General features: G+C 35.1%; 1 protein-coding gene across 2 annotated transcripts in view; it reads right to left on the minus strand.

Moving 5' to 3' along the window:
- LOC129004760 (ankyrin repeat and MYND domain-containing protein 2) overlaps positions 1 to 21,450 on the minus strand; it is a 77,226-nt gene extending 55,776 nt beyond the window's left edge. Inside the window, exons 1-2 of one of the 2 annotated variants that reach the window (XM_054433387.1) lie at positions 21,236 to 21,450; positions 12,171 to 12,336 (exon numbers count right to left, since the gene is read on the minus strand). In XM_054433387.1, coding sequence (XP_054289362.1) covers positions 12,171 to 12,336; positions 21,236 to 21,430 — 361 coding nt within the window. In that variant the 5' untranslated portion in view covers positions 21,431 to 21,450. Of the gene's footprint in view, positions 1 to 12,170; positions 12,337 to 21,087; positions 21,157 to 21,235 lie in introns of those variants that run through there. The other variant, XM_054433394.1, reaches the window with a different exon arrangement.
- Positions 21,451 to 21,719: the final 269 nt, after the last annotated feature.

The raw sequence follows: 21,719 nt of genomic DNA on the forward strand, positions 1-21,719 counted from the left end.
CAACGTCAACATTGACCTAGGATACTGCAATTAGACAAACCATCCTTTTATGAAATCGTATTCAGTTGTGGTTACGTTTGGGGGTGCCTATATCAGCGCCCCCAAACGTGAAAATATCACTTTTATTTCAACTATGAATATATTGTAGTTTAAATTAACTAATATGGGAAATTACGATGTACATTTATTCAATGAGGGTGGGTAATTATCAAGGATAGAACTGATAATGGTATGGATAATAAACATAGACTATTACGTCATTAGCTAGTAAAGTAGTGTTTATTTTTTATATTCCTGCTACATGTAACCAGTTCTTTTTTTCAAATGAATGTTATTTGAACCAAACAGCTGTTTCAAAACAAACTGTTATTGTTTTTACTTTTCTTTGTTTACACTTATTTATTTAGCAATTAATGCAGTGAAATTGATATAAAGGATATGTGTGACGATTAGTTTTGATGTTAGGACACCAAAGTTAAATTATGTGTACAGTAGAACCTCTTTAAGGGCACGCTCCCCCTAACGGCAAGTTTGTATGCGACGCCAGCGCGCTCTACAGCGGCGGTTTGAACTAGAAAGCTGAGTCACAACTAAAGTAGTTCCCTCCGCAAGGGCGGGTGGCGGGAACCCACTGAGAACTGAGTGAAAACGCGACGGCGACAGGCCGACAGTGGTCCCTTGGTCCGTGTTGTATATTCCTTCTGCATCACTGATTATCGATTCTCAATTCTCCTATAGCTTTATTATTTTACCAAATTTGACTCGTCAATTCCAACACAGTAGTAAAGGAATGGCGCAAATAATCTTGACTACAGGGCTGTGTTTACTTATATTATAACAAATACCAGACTATGAAATATGGTCTATATATTTTTTAACAGCTTTAGTGTGATGAAAAGTCCTATTTCGTGTCTAGTAGTGATATATACCATTAATAGATCCACTTACAATCAATTTAATTTGAAACTGTGACATGCCAGTACTCAATAGGCGTGTAGAATGTCCAAGGACCTATATTATACGATTATTTTTGGCAATTTCTATAAGGTGCAAGTGTTATTTATTAAACTTACAGTATAAACAAATTAAATAAGCAAACTACTCAGGAATTTCGTAACATACTGTACACGATTTTGTTATAAGTGTGTGGGAAAATGATTTGTTAGGCTCAATCTATAATTGAAATTGTTATTTTAATATACAAATTTTATATACATATAAAAACATGTACACATATTTTACAAAGGGAACCTGATGGAAAGTTACGTTACCAGGAGTATGCATATTTTTCTTTTAGCTACAGTAAGGAATAATGCAAACACTAATAATTGCGATTTTAAAAACATTACTAATAATCAAAGACATAAATTTAATTTGCATAGTCTCTATTATCTAGGTGTAAGAAAAAAATCTTTTTTCAATAAAATTTCATATTTCACAATTAAAGAACCATGTATATTGTACTGTAACTTCATTTTAAGTAAATTTTATATTTCCATAATTCCAGGAGGATATAACTGTCAGAATAAAACAGTACAACACATAGACTATTAATTATACATTACCCACCAAACTGATCATTAAGCATTACAAAATATCTATATAACATTAAAAAAACTGTAAAGGGACATCTTAAAATTTCCATTTTTTACTGTAAATACTACAACGTTGCATTGAAAATTACTATTTACATTTGCCTTTGACCCTGGAGCAATGCCTATAAATATCGGTAAGTAGTTCTGATAAACCATTTATAGGCCTAAATAATGTAATTGAGCGGTCACTTTTATGCAATTCATTGTACACAAACTCCTCCTACACAGGTTTAGCGATTAGTTACAAATTTTGCATTGTGTTATTGAATATTCCGGTGATGGCCAATATCTATAACTTTATTTTGGCGAATTTCCCTATAGGGAAGTAGCTATAGCCCAGGCGCAACGGCCCGGCGCATATTGAGACGCAGTCGGAGTAGCGCAGCGTAGTGCAGCGCAGGGCAGTGTTTTGTAAACCACATGTTTGCTAGGACAAGCACATATTATGGCGCAGCGCAGTGTAGGACAGTGCAGTCCCGCACGTGGACTGCGCACACTTGTGGTCGAGTAAGTGTCTGTGCCGCATTGCTCACCTGCGCTGGGTTGACTAGTGTTTGCGCCTGGGCAAATTGAGCTGTGCGGCACGGTCCGGGCAGTGCAGCACAGCACAGGGCAGAATTGGTCAAAATGTCTGTGTTGCACAGTTGACATCGCATATTGGGAAACAGTGTCGTACAGTTCTCGTATAGGAGTTTTACAGTTTCTTGTGTGAACATGTTGTTAAATATTAGGATTTGAGTTCTGAGTCAGATTCAGGTGCTGATCAAGATTTATTGTTACTTCTTCACAAGAGAACAAGAAAGAAGGAGCGAAAAAATTTGCAATGTTTAGTGATTTGCGTATTTTCTTCCAGATTTTATTCTTGTAATTACTCTTTATGTACTAACTACGACTGGTAACGTCAAAACTGGATAAAAACGCACAATTTCTATTATTATCCTCTAGATCCGTCACAAAACACTAGTCAACCCGGCGCAGGTGAGCAATGCGGCACAGACACTTGTCACTCGACCACAAGTGCGCGCAGTCCACGTGCGGGACTACACTGCCCTGCCCTGCGATGCGCCATAGCGGATGCGCGTGTAGCGAACATACTGCCCTGCCCTGCCCTGCGCTGCGCTGCGCTGCTCCGACTGCGTCTCAATATGCGCCGTGCCAGGTGGCACGGTAATACATAAGCCCGGGACCGATTTACTTTTGCATTTTGATGTCCTCAGAAGTGAAAAACACCATTCGTACAAATTAGTATACATGTATATATATGTATAGATATTGTTAGAGTGTCCCGTAACTCTCTGGACACATGTATAATAGCGTTATTTCAACTTAGGAACATGGGTCTGTTGTGCCTAGTTTTCCGTCTGCCTGTATTTATGTGATTTTACAAAATATTAAATAACTCATAAACGGTTTGAGATACAGCGTTAAGATTTTGCAAAACATGTTTATCTTATTGAGACCCTTTTTTAAAAAAAAACTTTAAAAAAATCCATCAACCTTTTGAAATGGCGCTAATTTTAAATATTTCATGTCGATTTCACAAAAACCAATAACTTTGGAAACGTTGCGAAAGACAAAAAAGTTAGTAAAATACTAAACAGTTAAATGGCCGCCATTTTGAAAAGATTGATGATGATTATTTTATCAAAAATTAAAAAAATAGGTCTCAATGAGATAGACAATTTGCAAAATCTGAATGCTGTATTTCAAAGCGCTTAGGAGTTAAATGTTTAGTTTTTTTATATTATATTTTGCCAATCACACATTTACTTTTGGGTAGCCATCACAAGCCCACACATCTAAATGTGACTTATATCAGGAGAATGAGGGGAACGAGCGCAGCGAGAAGTTATCATTCGTAAACACCACCTAATAATACACTTACCACGCCAGATAAAGAGTTGAAGTTGGTTCTGTACGATCTCTTCGACCAGCTCCCGTCAGCCACCACGGTAAGCAAGGGCACGCCTTCCTTGTCCACGTCATTACGCTGTCGCGCGAGGGCTGCTTCTTCTTCTGCTGCAATCTTCATTTCTGCAAGGGCAGAATCTTCCCAGCCTTTGGAGATAACATGTTTGTACTTTTCGTAAGTATTGAACCCCATGCACCAAACGTTCATGGACCCTAAAAACTTTGTTAAATTTGCAAAGCCACCTCCTGTGCTCATGGAACCAGCCACCGCTGCCGCGTTGATGTCCAATTACGATTCGTTGTTGGGGTCAGACCACACAGTTTCTTTAAAACCGCACATGTTGCACACAAATATAAAACCGGAACGTAGTCCACGCGTTATTTCTCTTGTAAGTGTCAAATTACTAAAAGAACAACCAAACTGTGGGGCGTGATTGTTCAATTGCTTCAATTTTTCAAACAAGTAGGCTATATCAATAATTCGCCTTCCTTGAACCACTTCATGTTCATTACAATCGTCTTCTGGAACTTCTTTAATAACAAGGTCTTGAAGTGAAGTTTCATAGTCCGGCTCCGGGCTGCATAGAGCATCATTACAATAGCTCGAAGTGGTAGCACTGTCTGTTCTTTCATTTGTAATGACAGTCGAAGGCAAGCAGTTATACGATTTCAAAATACGCCACTCCTGAAGACGTTCACCTCCACGATTTTTACGCCGCTTTTTTATCTTACGCCGACATTTGCTGCCCATTTCGACATATAGCTAAAACTAACAAAAGGTAATTAAAAAAACACGCTCTTACTATTTGCCTAAAATAATAAATGTACCTTTATAGTATAGACAACGAAAACACTGTAGTTAACTAAAATTCACAACAAACTAAAAGGCGCACACCCACTCACTCGGACATCTTGGCAGTAGAGAGCACAGAAGGTAAATAGAGAGGGCATTGGGCACGAAATGGGCGCGAAATACAGGTGAAGCCACCGGAAGCCACCCGAAAATCAGTGTTGTCATATAAGGAGTGGGTAGAGCGATGAGTCATCCTAGTTACGCGCGTATCCTATAGTAGCCCACAGAGAAGATCTAACAAAGTTTGTAACATTTTTAGGGCAGTAAAAGCAGTTTTGTGTACACACAGCTTTATGTACAGTATTTTTTTTTTCAAATGTTTTGTGTTCAACTATTATTATCAAGACATTGTAATGTGCCGTAAAAATCTGTGTTTTTGTAAAAATTGTTATTTAAAATATTTGTTGTTTGAGCAAAGTAAAACTTACATAAAAGGATAAATTTGTTTTAATATCCTTATTAAAAAAAGTTTATAAACAGGCTTCAATGCATTGTTTCATATAGAGCCGATTTGGTCGTCATTTAGTTATTAATTAAACAAAATAATAATACAATTAATGTGGATAGCAATTTTATGTATACGAATGTTACCTTACTTGACTCATAATAAATATAAATATTGTGCATCAATCACTGTGTGTGTATGTGGTTGCTAGAGACGTGTAATCGAAAGGCAGCGGTCGAGCGTCGCGTCGGCGGGACAAAAATTTTGCTTCCTCTTCTACCTGATTCATTTCCAAAAGTATTCTTAAAAACAACTTTTTGTTAAATGTATATCATGATACAACTCAAGCTTTCAAACTTTGCCGCTGACGAAACTTTCCTGGCCAAAAAATCAAAAAAAAATCAGATCACTTACTTTTTCATGTTCTAATTCTCAATTTTAAAATTTCTTAGAGTTTTAACGGTTGTTAAAATAACAAAAAATATTATTTTTAATTACAGCCTTACCATCAGCGAGAAGCACTAATTTATAGTAGCTGTACCAATTTTGTTAATATTAAGTCGACTCGAAGTGTGTCAAATCATTGTACATTTGAAAAAGGTGATCTACTGCTATTTGTAGCAGTTGCCATCCCAAACTCCATTCCCGTGCCAGCAACTCAAGTAAGACGAATATCACTCCGCTGCTAGTTTCGAGAACGACCGCTAGAGTGCAGTCGGACCTGTTGATATTTTGGAGTAAGAAACTCGCTGCAACACTCTCGTTTGGCCCCAAATTTTTTGGTTATTTTTTATCCGATTTTAATAATTTTTTTTATTAATCTTAATGAAACTTGTAATGCTTTTTGTTTTTTAAAATTATACATAATTAATTGCCTTAAACATTACCAAAAATATTGTAAACTTACCCATGTTTACTAGTTTATTTTTAAAAACATAAATTACTATTTTTAAAATTTGGTCCACGAGTTGCATTTAGGATTATATTACCTTTCAAATGACACCACATTTGTAATTTTACGTTGAAAAATAACGATAAAATTAGGGTATATTCGTTAGCATTGGTCTTATGGAGGATCAATCCAATATGGCCGACGGGGGGAGCGTGGCCTTAATCCGAACTAATTGGGACCAGGGGTAGTTCGGACTAGTGAATAGTTCGGATTACAGAACATATTGTTGTTTAGCTAAAACATGGCTAAAATTGATCTAAATTATTTAAGTGAAAAAAATGTTTTATAAATTAAAATACAGTGTTTATTTAATACAGTAGTAAACATGGTGAATAAATAGTACTGTACATTAAATACAGTATACAATAAAGAACTGCTGTACCGGTACTGTGTATAGAGTACAGCAATGAGGGGTTCGGATTAGTGGACGTTCGGATTACGGGGGATCGGATTAAAGAGGTTCTACTGTACTGTGAATTTTATTGGATATTATCGTTTTATTTTAGGTCGTTTCTATTCAGACCTACTGGAAATTGTGTACAGTAGTTGTATTGTGGTGATAATAATTATGGAAGAGGCAGGTATGCTATGGAAGGTGGTATCGTTGACTAGGTATATACACTTCTCAATTGACTATTACTCTCTCTACTGTAGGCTACTTATAATCAGTGTGCGTCTGTGCGAATCGGCTGCAAATCTCACTTCAACGCTTTTCACATCGTAAAAATTGCAGAATTGCTGTTTTATTGTAAAATTATCGGTATTTATTGGTAAAATTATAATAATCGTGTTTTTTAAAATATTGATATGTATATAGTTAAATTTGTATCTGTTCTGACTTTATACTAGGATTATGATCTAAACAAACATAATTTTATTTTTAGCTTTCCGAAAAATGAAGAACTGCGGATCAAATAGATCAATGCTGTTAAAAGGAAAGACTACTAAGTGGACTAAACTGTGTTCGGCACACATCCGTGAAATGCAAGGCGTATGAAAGAAGGTGTGTGCATAGTGACGTCAGTGCAAGCAAAACGTGTTTTAATTTACCAAATCATATGTTTTATTTTAATTTCCCAAAGACTTTTGAATGACAATCATTAAGAATTAGCATTACATATATATACACTATTTAGCGCTTTATAACCAATATAGTGTTGTATACAATATTGAATATACTGTATATTCAATGATGGTATAGTCCTCGCAACCCTAAGTTGAGGCAGCCAAAGGCCACACTAGATATACGCCGTGCGGCCTTGGGCTGCCTCAACTTAGGGTGGCGAGGACTATAGTATATAACATTTTGATAGTGAGTACCTTTTAATCGAAAAACAGTAAAGCAGTAAATACTGTAACTGTGTCTGCCTAACAGGCAATATATTTTTAGGTGACCATATACAAATAGTTTTTTATATAATACCTTTTTTGCAGCTCCTACTTATGTTTTATATAATTGAAAATCTCTCATTTAAGTAGCCTTAGTGGAAAATAAAACGTTACAAACAAATTGTCAAGATTGTATTTACATATATTTAACAAAAACAGCATATATTTAACAAAATGTTGTAGCGATTTTATTACACTTTAATGACATACACTAAACCCAAGCACTAAACTACTAAACCGTAAGGGAACCCCTCGGACTATGGTTTTTCTTAATAACTTCAAAAATTTACAAGAAGCTTACCGAACAGCCTCTCTCGTTTTGCGAAGTGGAAATTTGTGACCGCAGCAAACGATCACGAATACAGGATGTCACCGCAATCGCCAGAAATCATCACGGCTGTTGCCGCGAACAACATACATACGAAAAATCATGACGAATCTCGCCACGATTAAGATATGATCAGAGATATGGCCGCAATCACAAATAGGCCTGAAGTCATGGATGCTGAGATAATCGCAGGAGATTATCGCGGATGTTGCGGCGATTGTGTGACGCGAATAACGTGACTGCAATTAATTATTATGGCGTTGCCAACATCGCAAGCAACGATCAAACATGGCTATACAGTATATATATTTTTTTGTTTTTAAGTGGTTGGTGGCCTTTTATTGAATTTCCCATATAGGGAATAAGCTATTAGGCCTACCGTAGTAGGCCTATTCATGGTAAGACCTGGATCCGGGACGGCAAGGCGTATAAAAGAAGGTGTGTGCAAGCGCATCCCCCACCCCTCCAATCAGCCAAAATGTGACGTAGTGTGCGATGCACAGCTGATGCTACAGCCGAGCTGTACGTTATGCAGGAAACGCCAGACCACTGAAGATTCCTCAACATTAAGTTGTAATTAGTTGGCAATGCCGATTTGCGCTGTTTTTGGATGTGGTAATTCTAACAAGAAAAGTGGTTGCTCTGGAGTAAAGTTTCATCATTTCCCGAAAAAATCTGGATTGCAAAACAAACGGATTGGAGCATGCAAAAGACAAGAAAAGATAAACATAAAATCAGGTAAATAATTTATTGAAAACATTATTATTAATTAATTAAATTATAGACATACCGTAACTACTTTAATTATTATTATTATTATTATTATTATTATTACTTTAATTTAAAATCTGTCGTCGTTACTGTACGCGATTCACTAATGATTGTTTTTGAACCCACAGATGGATTTGAGCAAGGATATCAAGTATCAAAGTATTCGTATCAAGTATTTACTGCTACTACTTTACTGATTTTCGATTAAATGGTACTTACTATCAAATGTTCTAGGCTACTGCCATATTGTATAACACTACTACAGTATATTCAATATTGTATACAACACTATACTGGATATAAAACGCTAAATAGTGTTATATATTCAATGCTAATTCGTAATGATTGTCATTCGAAAGTCTTTGGGAAATTATAAGAAAACATATGATTTGGTAAAATAAAACACGTTTCGCTCGCACTGACGTCACTATGCACACACCTTCTTTCATACGCCTTGGGTGAAATAGACATTGACAGAACAATCAAATCGTGTGTCAGACTCAGGGACGGAGCTGTTCACGCTATTTTCCCAGCTATTTCAAGTACAGTAGACCCTCTCTAATCCCGCACTTCGCCACTCTGGCACTCCAGTAATCCGGCGTCTTTTGACAGGTGAGTTCTTCTGCGATCGTGGCAAAATTCTGATTAAATCTCCCACGGCCGAGTCGGCATCATCATCCACTCCTACGATCACGGCTTTCGCGGTAGCGGCAAAATCATGAATATCTGCTGCGGTCACGGAAACTTCATCGTTGTCTTACGCGATTGCGGCAAAATCATGAACATCTTGTGCGGCCGTTTAGACATTATCGTTGTCTTCTGTGATCGCGGCAAAAGTCTGATCATCTCCCTTGGACATTTAGACATTATCGTCGCCTCCCGCAGTCATGGAAACGTTATCGTCGTCATGCCCGATCGCGGCAATAGCGGTTTTTGTTTCCCCGATCCCCGGAGGAGCAGAGACGTGTTTTAAGTGCTAAAATGCACTTGTTGCAGTGTTTTTATTGATAACATTCCAGTAATCCGGCATTTTCACTAATCCGGCAGTATCACGGTCCTATATCTGCCGGATTACCGAGAGCCTACTGTACAGTAGATCGGGCTTCTTTAAAAAGGAAAATTGATAAGGGTGAGTCAAGCCAGAATATGTTCTACAGTCAGTTTCCGACCAAAAAATTGAAATCAGAGTTAGTTAAAAGTCAAACGCGCTTAAAGTCGTATAAAACCAAATTAAACCTCTTACAAAAAAAAAGAAGGCTGGAGAAAAAGGTCATCACTCTGGCTAACATTGTTAAAGCATTGAGAGAGGGAAAAGGGATGTCTGAGGAATCTTGTTCTCTTTTAAGTTCATTATCAAAAACCTCAGCCTGCCATATAAAAAGGTGTATTGAAAAAAAGAAAAAGAAATTTTAAAAAAATCTATAAAGACCGACTAAAAGCTTGCAGCTTTGCACTTTCTTTCTCCCAAAGCATATTCCTTTTTCAGGAGAACTTCGTTCAAACGTTCAAATGGAACCGACATCGTTGCTGGTATCATCCAATACATTGCAGGCTTTGTCGCACGATCCATCAGAAAACAAATAATTTACAATGACTGTTGTGACCTTTTAGTCAAAAATTCTTCATCCTCTGTGGATGCCTTGATTTCTGCTAAGAATTGAGGTGGGCAAATTGAACCATCAGGTGCTGTCATAAAAGTGTACAAATGTCGTGAGTCAGTTTTTAAGAAAAAATAAATATGGATGGCAGAAATATTCCCAACAAAATATGTAGGCCTACTTAAGAAAATGACCACTACTGTTATGGCACAGTTTATAGGGCTGCCACTTTTTTCTGGTGACCACTGATTTCAACAAGAAGCCGGCCAAAATAACCACAATTTACTACTCAAATATATATGCAAAAAATATTTTACAGCAAGATTACATCATTTTAGCAAGGAATTCAATGATCAGATCCACACAAGCAGAATCAGAATCCATCTTAACAAAACAATCACCTTTCTTGGTCAGTAAAAATTAGTAAAGAATGCTATGTGTTAAAATATACTATTGTAAAACTACAACCAGAATATAATTATTTACACTTCCCATGTACAGTGATAGCAAAACGGGAGTGCCGATGGAGACCAGGTCAAGTCCCTCCAAACGCACGCACCGCCACAGGTCTCCATCGGCACTCCCGTTTTGCTAACACTATAAGTTCCTTACTTCCTGGATTAACTTGGTAGTTTATCAAAAATTAATTATAATATATGAATAAGCTTTTAGAAATTGATATGGAATGTATAACAGACATATTACGTACTACTTTGAATTTGTTTCAAGCTTTCTGTTTCCTGAATGTTTAACATCATATGAAATACTGTACGTTCTTTACTTAACTAAATTTTGCTAATAGCAGTGTTTTCAATATAACTTCTTCAATATACAATCCTGTAGCCAACAATCAATTGTTCTTTTAATATACAATCCTACTTTCAAGTCGCCATGTTAGAAATATCCAGGGATGCCTGATCGAGGACCACACGGTGGCAGAAATGAGTAAATATTTAGCATTATTCAACTCGGCCTAACCCCCAAACTAAGGCCCCCACAAAAAAAGGTTTCAAGTGAAAAAATTGCCTCATTTAATGACCTTGACATTTATAAACCTTAAAACTTGCCTGACCAAAAATAAAGAACTTCCTCAGAGTAACTTTTTGGTGTCAAAATCTATAATTGTGATGTGGAAAGCAAATAGGCACCTCTTGTTGGGAATTTGTGATTTTGAGTTATATATATATATTTGAATTCCTTATTAAATTCTGAATCACTTGGTACAAGTCACATGCATCTACAAGTTTTTTTGTTAAAGTTATAGGACTTTGAAATTTTGTTACGGAAAAGGGTCATTTTGAGAAAAACTATTTTGAAAATTTCAAAATAAAACAGTTTTTTTTTAATATTTAAGAAACAATTTTGGTATCAAAAGAAAGCTTATAATGTCCTCTTTGGAGGCAAAACAAATATCTGTCTTAACTCCAGGTAGTTTTAATTTAAATCATTGTTTTATTGAAGCATGTCGTAAAAATCACATTTCAGAAAAGGAACCTCTTGTCGGCTCTATGTTATTTCTCAAGATAAGAAAAGGTACCTCTTATCGGGACAGCAAAATTTGTGAGATATTTTGTTCCCCGTACACTGAACTTTGTTGTAGTTCTCTAAATTTCCTCTAGAATGCAGGACAATTAATTTTTTGGACTAAAGTCTGTTTATAAAAAGTGAATATTAGAAATGGGACCTCTTGTCTTTATGGAGAAATAACATTGAGCGACAAGAGGTACCTTTTCTCAGACCCTGCAGAGGCTAACAAAATAATTTATTTCGACCTTTTACGTCTTCAATTCGATATTTTAACCGATACTGTCCTGTTCTGTGGTAAATGAGGTAACAATCAATAAAAACCCGAATTTCGATACTTTCGACCTTATTACTTATATCGGCTGAAATGAAATTTTTGCATCGCCGACAAGAGGTCCCTTTTCGCTTTCCACATCACAATTATAAAAACATAACATTAGTTATTGTTATATAAATAAAAGTTTAACTACTTCAGATACAATTAAAATAGTACTGATCATGAAAGAAGGACCTAAACTTCAACTGTGCAAAGTTTGAAAATTTGATCTGCACTCTAAGAATTCTTGATCACGGTGTATTCTGTGCGTGTTCAATTAAATGTTGTTCACTGCAGCGACCCAGTTCGAGCTCATTGACCAATTCAATATGGCGGAACTGGCGACACTGGGCAGAGTGGTAATAATATAAATAGCCCCTCTATTTTTATTATGTGCTCGTTGGTTATGCTGGGTGTCTTTCAATTTGATCTCAGGTGTTTACACATTAATTCTAACTTTTAAAACTAAGTGTAACACAAAAGTTTACCAACAAAAGCTGCCATTTCTGAAGGAGTTTTCCCGACAGAATTAGTAGCATGGCTCTTGGCACCAGCCTTAAGTAAAAGGAGACAGACATCAGCGTTTCCGGAGAGAACAGCAAAGTGCAAAGCACTGTAGCCATGTTCATGCCGACTTGAGTTCACATCCGCTCCCTAAATATGAAAGAGTGACGATTAAGTAGCTACCAGTAACTTAAGTACAATTAAAGAGAACAATAATATTAACGGTGGAATAACTCAGAACAAATTGTAAACAGCTAGGCCTCAATTAATTGAGCTACCCATAGCCTCTTTACACATAAAATTGATAAAGTGGGTTGGGTTGTAAACAGTGCTGTACATGCAAACAAAACTTCTTCATCACTAATGAGTGGTACCTTCAAGTGACATCCCTTTCCTCTTGATAGTCCAGTTTTTGACAGTTACTCTCATTCCGATGTGGGGTTTTGCTGGAGACTTAGATATCTTCTTGTTTTTAATCACATATCCTGTGACATATGTGATGCTTTCTTGGAACAATGTGCATTTATTTCGGTTGAGATAAAGATTGTTGGTTTGAAGTCTTTTTAGACAAGCTATAAGGTTTTTGAAACAATTATTCAAATTTGATCTGTGGACATTTATGTCGTCAAAGTAAGCTGACACCTGATAGGTCTTGTAGAAGTTGTTCCATCTCTAAAAATTGAATCGTGCAACTGGGATTCACCCTTCCCTTGGTTGTAGTGTCTAAGCCTGATGGTACACTTAGGCTAGTATGCGCAGACTATAAAGTCAGTCAACTCTACGATTCCTAGGATTGACAAAATACTCCACAAACTGAGAGACGCCAAGTTTTTCTGTACATTCGACCTCTTTAAAGCTTACCTACACATAAGTGACGATGAAGAAAGTGCTTGTGTTAAAAAGAATATCAACCCATAAAGGTACTTCCAAAGTCAACAGATTGTCTTTTGGAATCAAGACACTAATATTTTTTTTTTAGGTGTTGCCTTCCAGATTACTTAACAATATTATTCTAGAGGTTAAATACCTTATTGTTGCCACTGTAATCCTCTGTCGCCTGGATGGCGACCTGTTTTCGACACTCATGGTGTCATTGTCAAGCCTTAAAGACGTGTTGTCGCTCTTAGGAGGTCGTTATAAAGTCTTGAAAACATATACACGAGACACAAACAAACATATTATCAAATAAATTACACAGTATGGCCATACACAAACACTAATTATTCCAGCATTGAAAATCTCATATTCTTCAATAGTATCTAGAAAACATATTTTTTTATGAAAATGTAGGACATCGATGGTTTTGTCAATATTTGATATATCGTGGTTATTATTAATCAGATAATTGGCAAAAGCAGAATTGGGTTTGTTGATGGATGGTTTGGATCGGTGTTCCATATATCTCATTTTAAATGAGTGGGCGGTTTGTCCAATATAAAACTCGGGCAGCTGTCACCATTAAGTTTGTAAACACCAGATACTTCAGTTTTTTCAGTGGCATAATAGGTTTTCTTCCTTTGTTTCTCAAAACAGCTGAAAGTTTATTTGGTAGCTACAACATTGTTTTTTTACATTTCTTTCTTCAATGTCAAGAAGGCTAGTCGTATAGTTTGCAATCGGCACAATACCTCCAGACATGTCAGCCACAGGTCACTGAGACAGGTAGCGGCAGGCATTAGAGATAAGATCACTGACAAAGAGTAAGTAAGTAATTCTCTAATGGTCAAGTTATTTCATAAAAGTAGAATAATTTTATAAAGTAAGTTGTATTTTTCAATGCACAGTAACTATTTTCCATGAATACAGGCCTATGCCTAGGTCAGTTTGTTTGTTTTGATTTAACCTTAACAATTTGACAAGTATGAACCATCGAAGTATATAACACAACTGGAATGCTAGGTACGTGTTCACGAAAGCGCGCCGTTGTGGCAGCCTTCCTGCACCACCATGTGGGACACAGCGGATTTTAGCCAATTCATCGAATAGTGCACGCAGTTGGTAACTCGCTCCTAGCCTTCAACAACAAAGATTAAGTACAATAATCTTTATATATTTGTAATCTGCATTAAATGCAGAATGTAATGGTATAAATAAATTTTAATTTTGATTTGAAATAGAATTTCCATAGTTAAAAAGAGTAACAATTTTTACATTGTGACATGAAAAAGTTAGTATGCGAGGAAGTATTTTATTTTTGGGCCAGAAGAAATCTGTAAGCGACAAAGTTGTAGTTTAATAGATGTTTTTTAACATGTGATCGAGCAATTTACAATTAAGTTTGTAGTATAGGCCTAGTGATTAATAGCGCGACGAAGTTGATTTTATGTCGCACCAACCTCCTCAGTCCAGCAACTCTTTATGTTTTTGCTACTCGATCATTGTAAAGGTAAAGCTAAATAAATTTTAACCTTTAAATAGTTTATATAAGTTAAAGAATACAACTAACTATTCTATGGATGTGATCATCTATTTCATTTATTTGCAGAAGATAAATATCAATACCGGTACCAGGCTGCCGCCCATGAATGACACTTTTAGGGACACTGTTTTACAAAACTGTTTGTTTCTCCAATGCTAGGAACATTATGAATTAATGTAACAAAAATAAGTTAGGTGTAAGGCAGAGATTGAAGAAATTGGTTTTGTTTCACAACATGTAATGCAACCTTTGTACTAGATTTAAGCACGATTGTGGGCAGTAAAACATATATTCTTAAAAGTACTGTTTAGTATTATTAACCAAACCCCTTTTCTCTTATGTGTGATGATATGAATTTTAAAACATATACATAGTGATGTGGGCCGGGAATATTCCCAGTGGGAGGTAACTTATAAAATGGGAATATTGCCGGGAATATTTCTTTGGCCCAAAACTGGGAATATTCCCAAAAATTGGGAATTTATAATTTTTTTTAATTCTGAACGTTTTAACACATATTGACGGTTAAAGAACCTTAAAACTATGTTACCTATAGTAAAAATTCTTACATTTAAATCTAAGAGTTGTCATTCCATGTACATTCCTGTAATTTTTTTTAATTTATGAAACTGAATGGATTTTAATTATTGCATTCCAAGAAAAGAAACAGACTTTTATCTGAGCGAGCAGCAAAACTGACATTTCTTTGTTATAACTGGAAACTCATAAATGCTCAACCTCTAAGAGAGAGTAAGCAAGCAGAAGACAACCCAGAGGAAACAGGACAGGAAGAAAATGAAGACATCCTTGAGATTGAAAAGGGATGAGGATGAGATTGACTTGTCAAGTAACAATGAAGACGATTTTTGTGGATTTGGAGATGTAGATGACGAGAAGGACGAAGGAAATATAATTGACATAAAAAGTGACAGTGAATAGGAAACTAAACAAAAAATAATACAGAAAGCAAATATGACATTTCAGTATTTCCTATCTAACCTTTTCGTTTTTAATATGTAGTCTTGATTTAATACGTTAAATTAACAATTTTTTCAAATAATATTTTTATTTCCTGGATATTTACTAGGTTATGTTTGTTTCTGATTATCTATATATCTATACTTATTTAATACGCAAGCAGGTTTTTTGTGACAATTACTCCTCCGTAACTACTGTACCGATTGACATGTTTTTGGTGTCATTGGAAAGAGCGTAACGTGAAGTTGTGCAGGAAACTTTCTTTTTAGGAAAATAACTAGAGAGTGAGGCCCTGGGGCCCTTTAAAGTTTTGTATATTTCTCCATAAGATTAACATGGGAAACAAACATTGTTATGAAACTCCAGCTGTTGTCAGAAATTAAAAGTGAGAAGAATAACATATTTTAATTGTAAACAGTCAATAAGTTTGCTAATTTAACAGGTTGCTACAAACATTTACTGACTTGGATTAAATGAAATATTTTCTAGGCCTATTTGAATTTGGGTTGGCGTAAATATTACAATGGGAAAAAGCGAGAGAGCCTGGATAATTTGATATACTAAAGAGAAAACTGAATTAACACTGTGGTGCATTTCTTACTAATCATTGAAAGAGCTAATTTGCAAACTATGGAAACATAGGAAAGTCATAGAACACCACCAAGAAGAAGAAATAGAAAAAATGTTTTTTTTAGAATTTATAATCGTTATTATGGACAACCTAATGGGGCTATGAGTAAGGCTATTTGTAGAAAATGCTAAAAACAATATCAGTTTTTGAAAAATGATAAGATAGCCTATTTAAAACAAATGTTGATTATATCGATCTGTTATGTACATCTTGAGTATTTCCATAATTGTAGAGTGGAAATGAAAACCGGGTTAAGTGCCAAAAACATCTTTTTGAGTTATTGCATAAAATATCAATAAAACCATTACTGTAATTTTTTTTATACCAGATTATTTACAGTAGCTACAACAAAAGATGAGTAATCATAATTTTATGAAACAACTCTTTTTAAAAGTCACTAATAGAATTTATAAATTTTTAAAGTTACACATTTGAGACAAGGGGTATGTCCATAATCATAGTGGTGAAAAGCGAGCTAAGTACCTATACTTCAAAACCATAAAACGGGCTATGTGCAGAGTTAGTAAACATAAAAGATTCTAAATATTTTAACATTTCAGACGGGTAAAATATAAATTAAACAAAATAATATTGAAATCAAGTTTTATTATCATAAAACATCACAAGACCCGTAAAAAACATGAAAGGGTAAACGACAAATGTGTTGGTTTTAGGTATAAAAATTTAACAGTTAACTCTCTGTAACAGTGTTTACATATTCTTCCTTCAGAAATGGTATCATATTCTTAAGTTCATATTTCTTCTCTTTTTTCATTTTGTTTATAGCATTCAAGGACTTGTGGTAGGTGTTTCAGAGCCTCTAGCTGCACATTTTCTTTAAAACTTTGATTTTTTACATGGCTCCAAAGCACTGAATGTTTTTTTAGGACGTCTCTTCTTAGGATTAACTTCTACTAACTCTGTATCGCCCATTTTAAGTATAAACTCACGTGAACACCTCTACCAAAACTGCCGGAACATTGCATAGCCTCAAAATGGGTTGTAAAGACGCTTGGCACATAGCCCGGTTTTCATTTCCTCAGCTGATGAAGTTGACCCATGCGCATTCTAGCGGCCACTGTTTAAACGTCTTGGAGCTATTGTTTTGGAGATAACCCGCTTTTTAACGTATTGGGCTTGGCAGATAGCACACATTTTGACACTTAACTCATTTTTTTATTTTTTGGCACTTAGCCCGGTTTTCATTTCCACTCTACAATTATTGAGTCGAATCTTTTAAAGTCATCAGAAATTATGACTGTTATTTGTTTTAAAATAACGCCTGTAATAGCTCGAATTCAAGCAACAGGTCCACTAGTTGTATTAAATCAACACTTTAGGAATATAGATTGTGTTTTATTTAAAACAAACTACCACAGTGACTGATTTGAGCAATTTAGCATATAAAATTATAAATTCCCAGTTATTTATTTCAATTCAAACTCTGTATTATAATATATTTCAATTTTTGTGGTTGATTTAACCTTATAATTATGGCTTTTACCTATTAAGTAACAGTTTTTAAACCTACCTTGCTAATTAAAAATAAATTCCCGGGAATATTTCCTCGATATTAAATTCCCGGGAATTTTACATCACTAAGGAATAACAATGACACTCAAAACAAAACACTTTTTTACTAATTGTGTCTTTGCAACATTATACAAATACTCATATTGTCAAAGGAACACGACTAACAATTCAATTTGTAAATTTATTATTCAATTTTTGTTATTGCCTTTAAGCTATATACTTCCTATTTATGACCTTATCAATTATTTGCTCTGAGCCTTAATATTTGAAATTTCTCATTAATTACCAAACAAAGCGGATAATACTTGATCCCTTGTTACATTTAAACAAAGGGGGATTACCAGTCCCTGTCCCTGTACATATAGTCTACATTTTATATTTTAATTTACGGTAACATTGTACGGTATGTAAATAGTTTACCTAGAAGGTGATAGGCCTTATACAGTATTTAGTTATGTGTTACCTGTAATGAAAATTTATTTAATATAACTATTGGTTGTACTCAAAACGTTTCTGGGAGTACCGTAAACGTAAAGATCAGCGGAACCAGGGAGAACGGCCCGCAGGGCGATTTATAAATAACCTCTTTGCGTTACTTTACTCCATTACACACGACTAGAAAATGCTATTTGAAATTGCTTGGTTATGCTGGAAGATCATCTCATTAGCTACAATTTTGTCGCTTAAAGTTTGCTTCTGACCAATAAATTTTAAAAAATCCTCACTTAATAACTTTTTCATGTCAAGGTGTGATATTTGTTTAACATTTTTAGTTGTTAAAATTCGAATTACGATTTAAATACGAAACGAATTACGATTTAAATAAGATTGATTTAAATAAGATAATCTTATTTAAATCGTAATTCAATTTTTAACAACTAAAAATGTTAAACAAATATCACATATTTATACTGTCAGATTCTGCAGTTAATGCAGATTCCGAATATATAACTTTAATTGCAGTCAACCTTTTGTATGCACGGCCAGGAGCGTATTAACAACCGCGTGCACGGCTTGAGGAACTGACATAGCCTATCTGCATTGGGTCCCACATAGTAGTGGGCGAAGGTTGCCGAAACGGCGCGCTTTTTATCCCACGTCGTCTCCTATCTACCCAGTGTTCCAGTTGTGTTATATACTTCAATGGTATGGTATGAACACATGATCACACTACAGACAAGTAATTTCATCGCAAAAGATAAGTTTAGTCCACCATACCTTTAACTGCTTCAAGGTAAAAAAAATCGGTACTTTCCTGTTAAAGGGAACATTCATTATTATCGATGATTTCTTTTCGATATATCGATATTTTTGTTTTCCTTGACGATTCATATTCCTTAGCTTATGTTTAAAATATTCAAACGCATTTAAACTACGAATTGAGAACTACCTGTATGGATTAAGAAATGAAACTATTCTAAACTAACCTAACATACTAACTAACCAATCTTGCTGTAGGCTAAGTTACCGTTTCAAAATTCCATTTGCTAACTTAACTGGGCTATGCTAATATCGATTGAAACTATCGAATTGAAAATATGGTAATTATTTACCCTATTTACACTGGGATTTGATGTAATTTTGATATGTCTACTTACAGTATTTTTAACGCTGAATCCAAAAATGCAATCAGTTTTTTTCGGGGAGATTCCTAAGTAGCCGTACAGTTATATAATTAATATTAAGCTTCAGTTTTGTTGATTTACTAACATATTTATGGTATGGACGAGTCCAAGTTCTAGTGGCGACTAACACTAAAAGGGGTGGAAGGTTTGTGGAGTGCAAACAGCTGTAAGTTATTTACATTCTATACTAAACATACAAAACCACACACGACGCCATGAGAGCAAAATCAGAGTTACAATGTTCAATAACTAGATTTTAAAAAGAAAATGGACTTTGGTGCTGTTCATAAAATACAATAAATCAACTACCATACATAAACTATTAATCACATGAACATAAATTATAAAACAAAATAGAATTTATTCGAACGTAAAATATCAGTAATAGAAGCTAGGCCACTGATGACATGATCATCGTCCTCATTCCAATCCTCAATCATTGACTAATGCCTCAACGTCTGGTAATGAACGTGCCACAGTGCATAATCCCATAGTGTCTAAAAGTGAAAACGTGCCACAGTGCATAATTTAATGTATCAGCAACTAATAAATGATGTTACTTAATCTAATCTAATCCAACCCAACCTTAATATTAATGTTTAAATCGCATTTTATGTCAGAAAAGGCATGTGAGGAAGATAGGTCAGACTTTATGCAGATTCGTGACTGTCCTTTGAAGTGAGGTTAGATTAGGTATGTTAAAGGTTAGGTTATAATGAACAGACTCATTAATTTATGCAACTTCCAGACTGTTTTTGCACAATTGAAATAGTGGGTGAAACACAATGAAATAACAATATCAAAAATGCGCAAGCATTTTTGATATCGTTATTTCATTGTGGAAGTTCATAAAATTATTCATAAAAGGAATTCAGTCTGGAAGTTGCATAAAATTAATGAGTCGGTTCATTATAACCTAACCTTTACCCTTCCTAATCTAACCTCACTTCAAAACACTTAATACAGTCACGAATCCGCATAAAACCCAACCTACCTTTCTCACATGCCTAAATAAGAACTGAACTGATTATTTGGTTTCAAAACGAATTGATTTGACTTCATTCCGCATTAGATCAAGTATAAACAGTTGTTTGCTCTTCTCACTCAGTCCTCACTCCTCACTCTTCACTCAGTACGGACCCGTCCAGACCACGCCATATTACCAAATATTACCTTCAGTACAGTACCGCAACCGCACTGCTCAATTATCCTTAGATTCGTAATCCTAACCTTCGTTTTACGGCCACTTAGGAATCTCTCCGACAAAAACTTATTGCATTTTTGGATTCAGCGTTAAAAATACTGTTAGTAGACATAACTTATCAAAATTACATCATATCCCAGTGTAAATACGGTAAATATTTGCCGAAAAGATTGATTAATAATCAATATTTTTAAATATATTTGTTATCAAATTAAACTATCATAACCTATCCTAACCAACCAAACTTGCTGATGGTGAAAAAATTGCATGAAGGTTTACTAATTGAATCGATAGTTTCAATCGATAGGTATTAGCATAGCCCAGTTAAGAAACTGTACCCATTGAAAGTGCTTTATTGTGCCAGTTTGGTCTCTTTCCCATTCAGCTAAATAATCCTACTATCCTCCCTCACAAAAAAATCCTAAAAACTCAAGCCCTTGAGCTCTATGAAAACACTAATACGTAGGTATAACTTAGTACAGTACTCAATTAACTTAGTTGATAAATTTACCTTACACCATAGGCTTTGGTTAAAATACATGCTTACAACCGTAAGCGAATAGGCCTTCACACAAAGAATAACCTTGCTTTGCTACCAGTAAAATAAGGGCAACTTGCTTAATAAGGACAATTTATTATGAATAACAAAAAGGCCTAACCTGATCCAGAAGGAATTGAACGATTTCTTTATTTCCTTTATAAGCTGCATGTTGCAAAGGTGTCATTCCATGTTCGTCGTAAATATCACCATAGAAGTTTTTTAAAAGCACTTTTAACTCAGAAACATTATTTTTGGTAATGCAATCAAAAATCTGTTTCTCAGTATCTTTATCTAAACATGTAGAGGGTGCCATTTTTAAAATGAACCTTCTGCTTTCTGCTTTCTGTTCTGCTTCTGCCTTCAGCAGTGTTGCCAACCGACCTCTTTGGTTTTCCCCGCATGAAACGACGGAAATCCTCGATTTTCCTCGCAAGGATTCTAAAATTACTCGCAAAATCCTCGATAGCATCCAAGATTGAAATAATATGAAATGTCCCCATATTTACATGATAATATACGTGTCCACGTATTCCTTTTTTTACTAGAGGTGCAAATAACCAAACATACATGCATATAACCTATTGTACTTTAAAAATTAGGGG

This window comes from Macrosteles quadrilineatus, unplaced genomic scaffold (assembly GCF_028750875.1).
Source record: "Macrosteles quadrilineatus isolate MER2022 unplaced genomic scaffold, UCM_ALF_1.0 Scaffold_1__1_contigs__length_201487025, whole genome shotgun sequence".
Classification (NCBI taxonomy): domain Eukaryota; kingdom Metazoa; phylum Arthropoda; class Insecta; order Hemiptera; family Cicadellidae; genus Macrosteles; species Macrosteles quadrilineatus.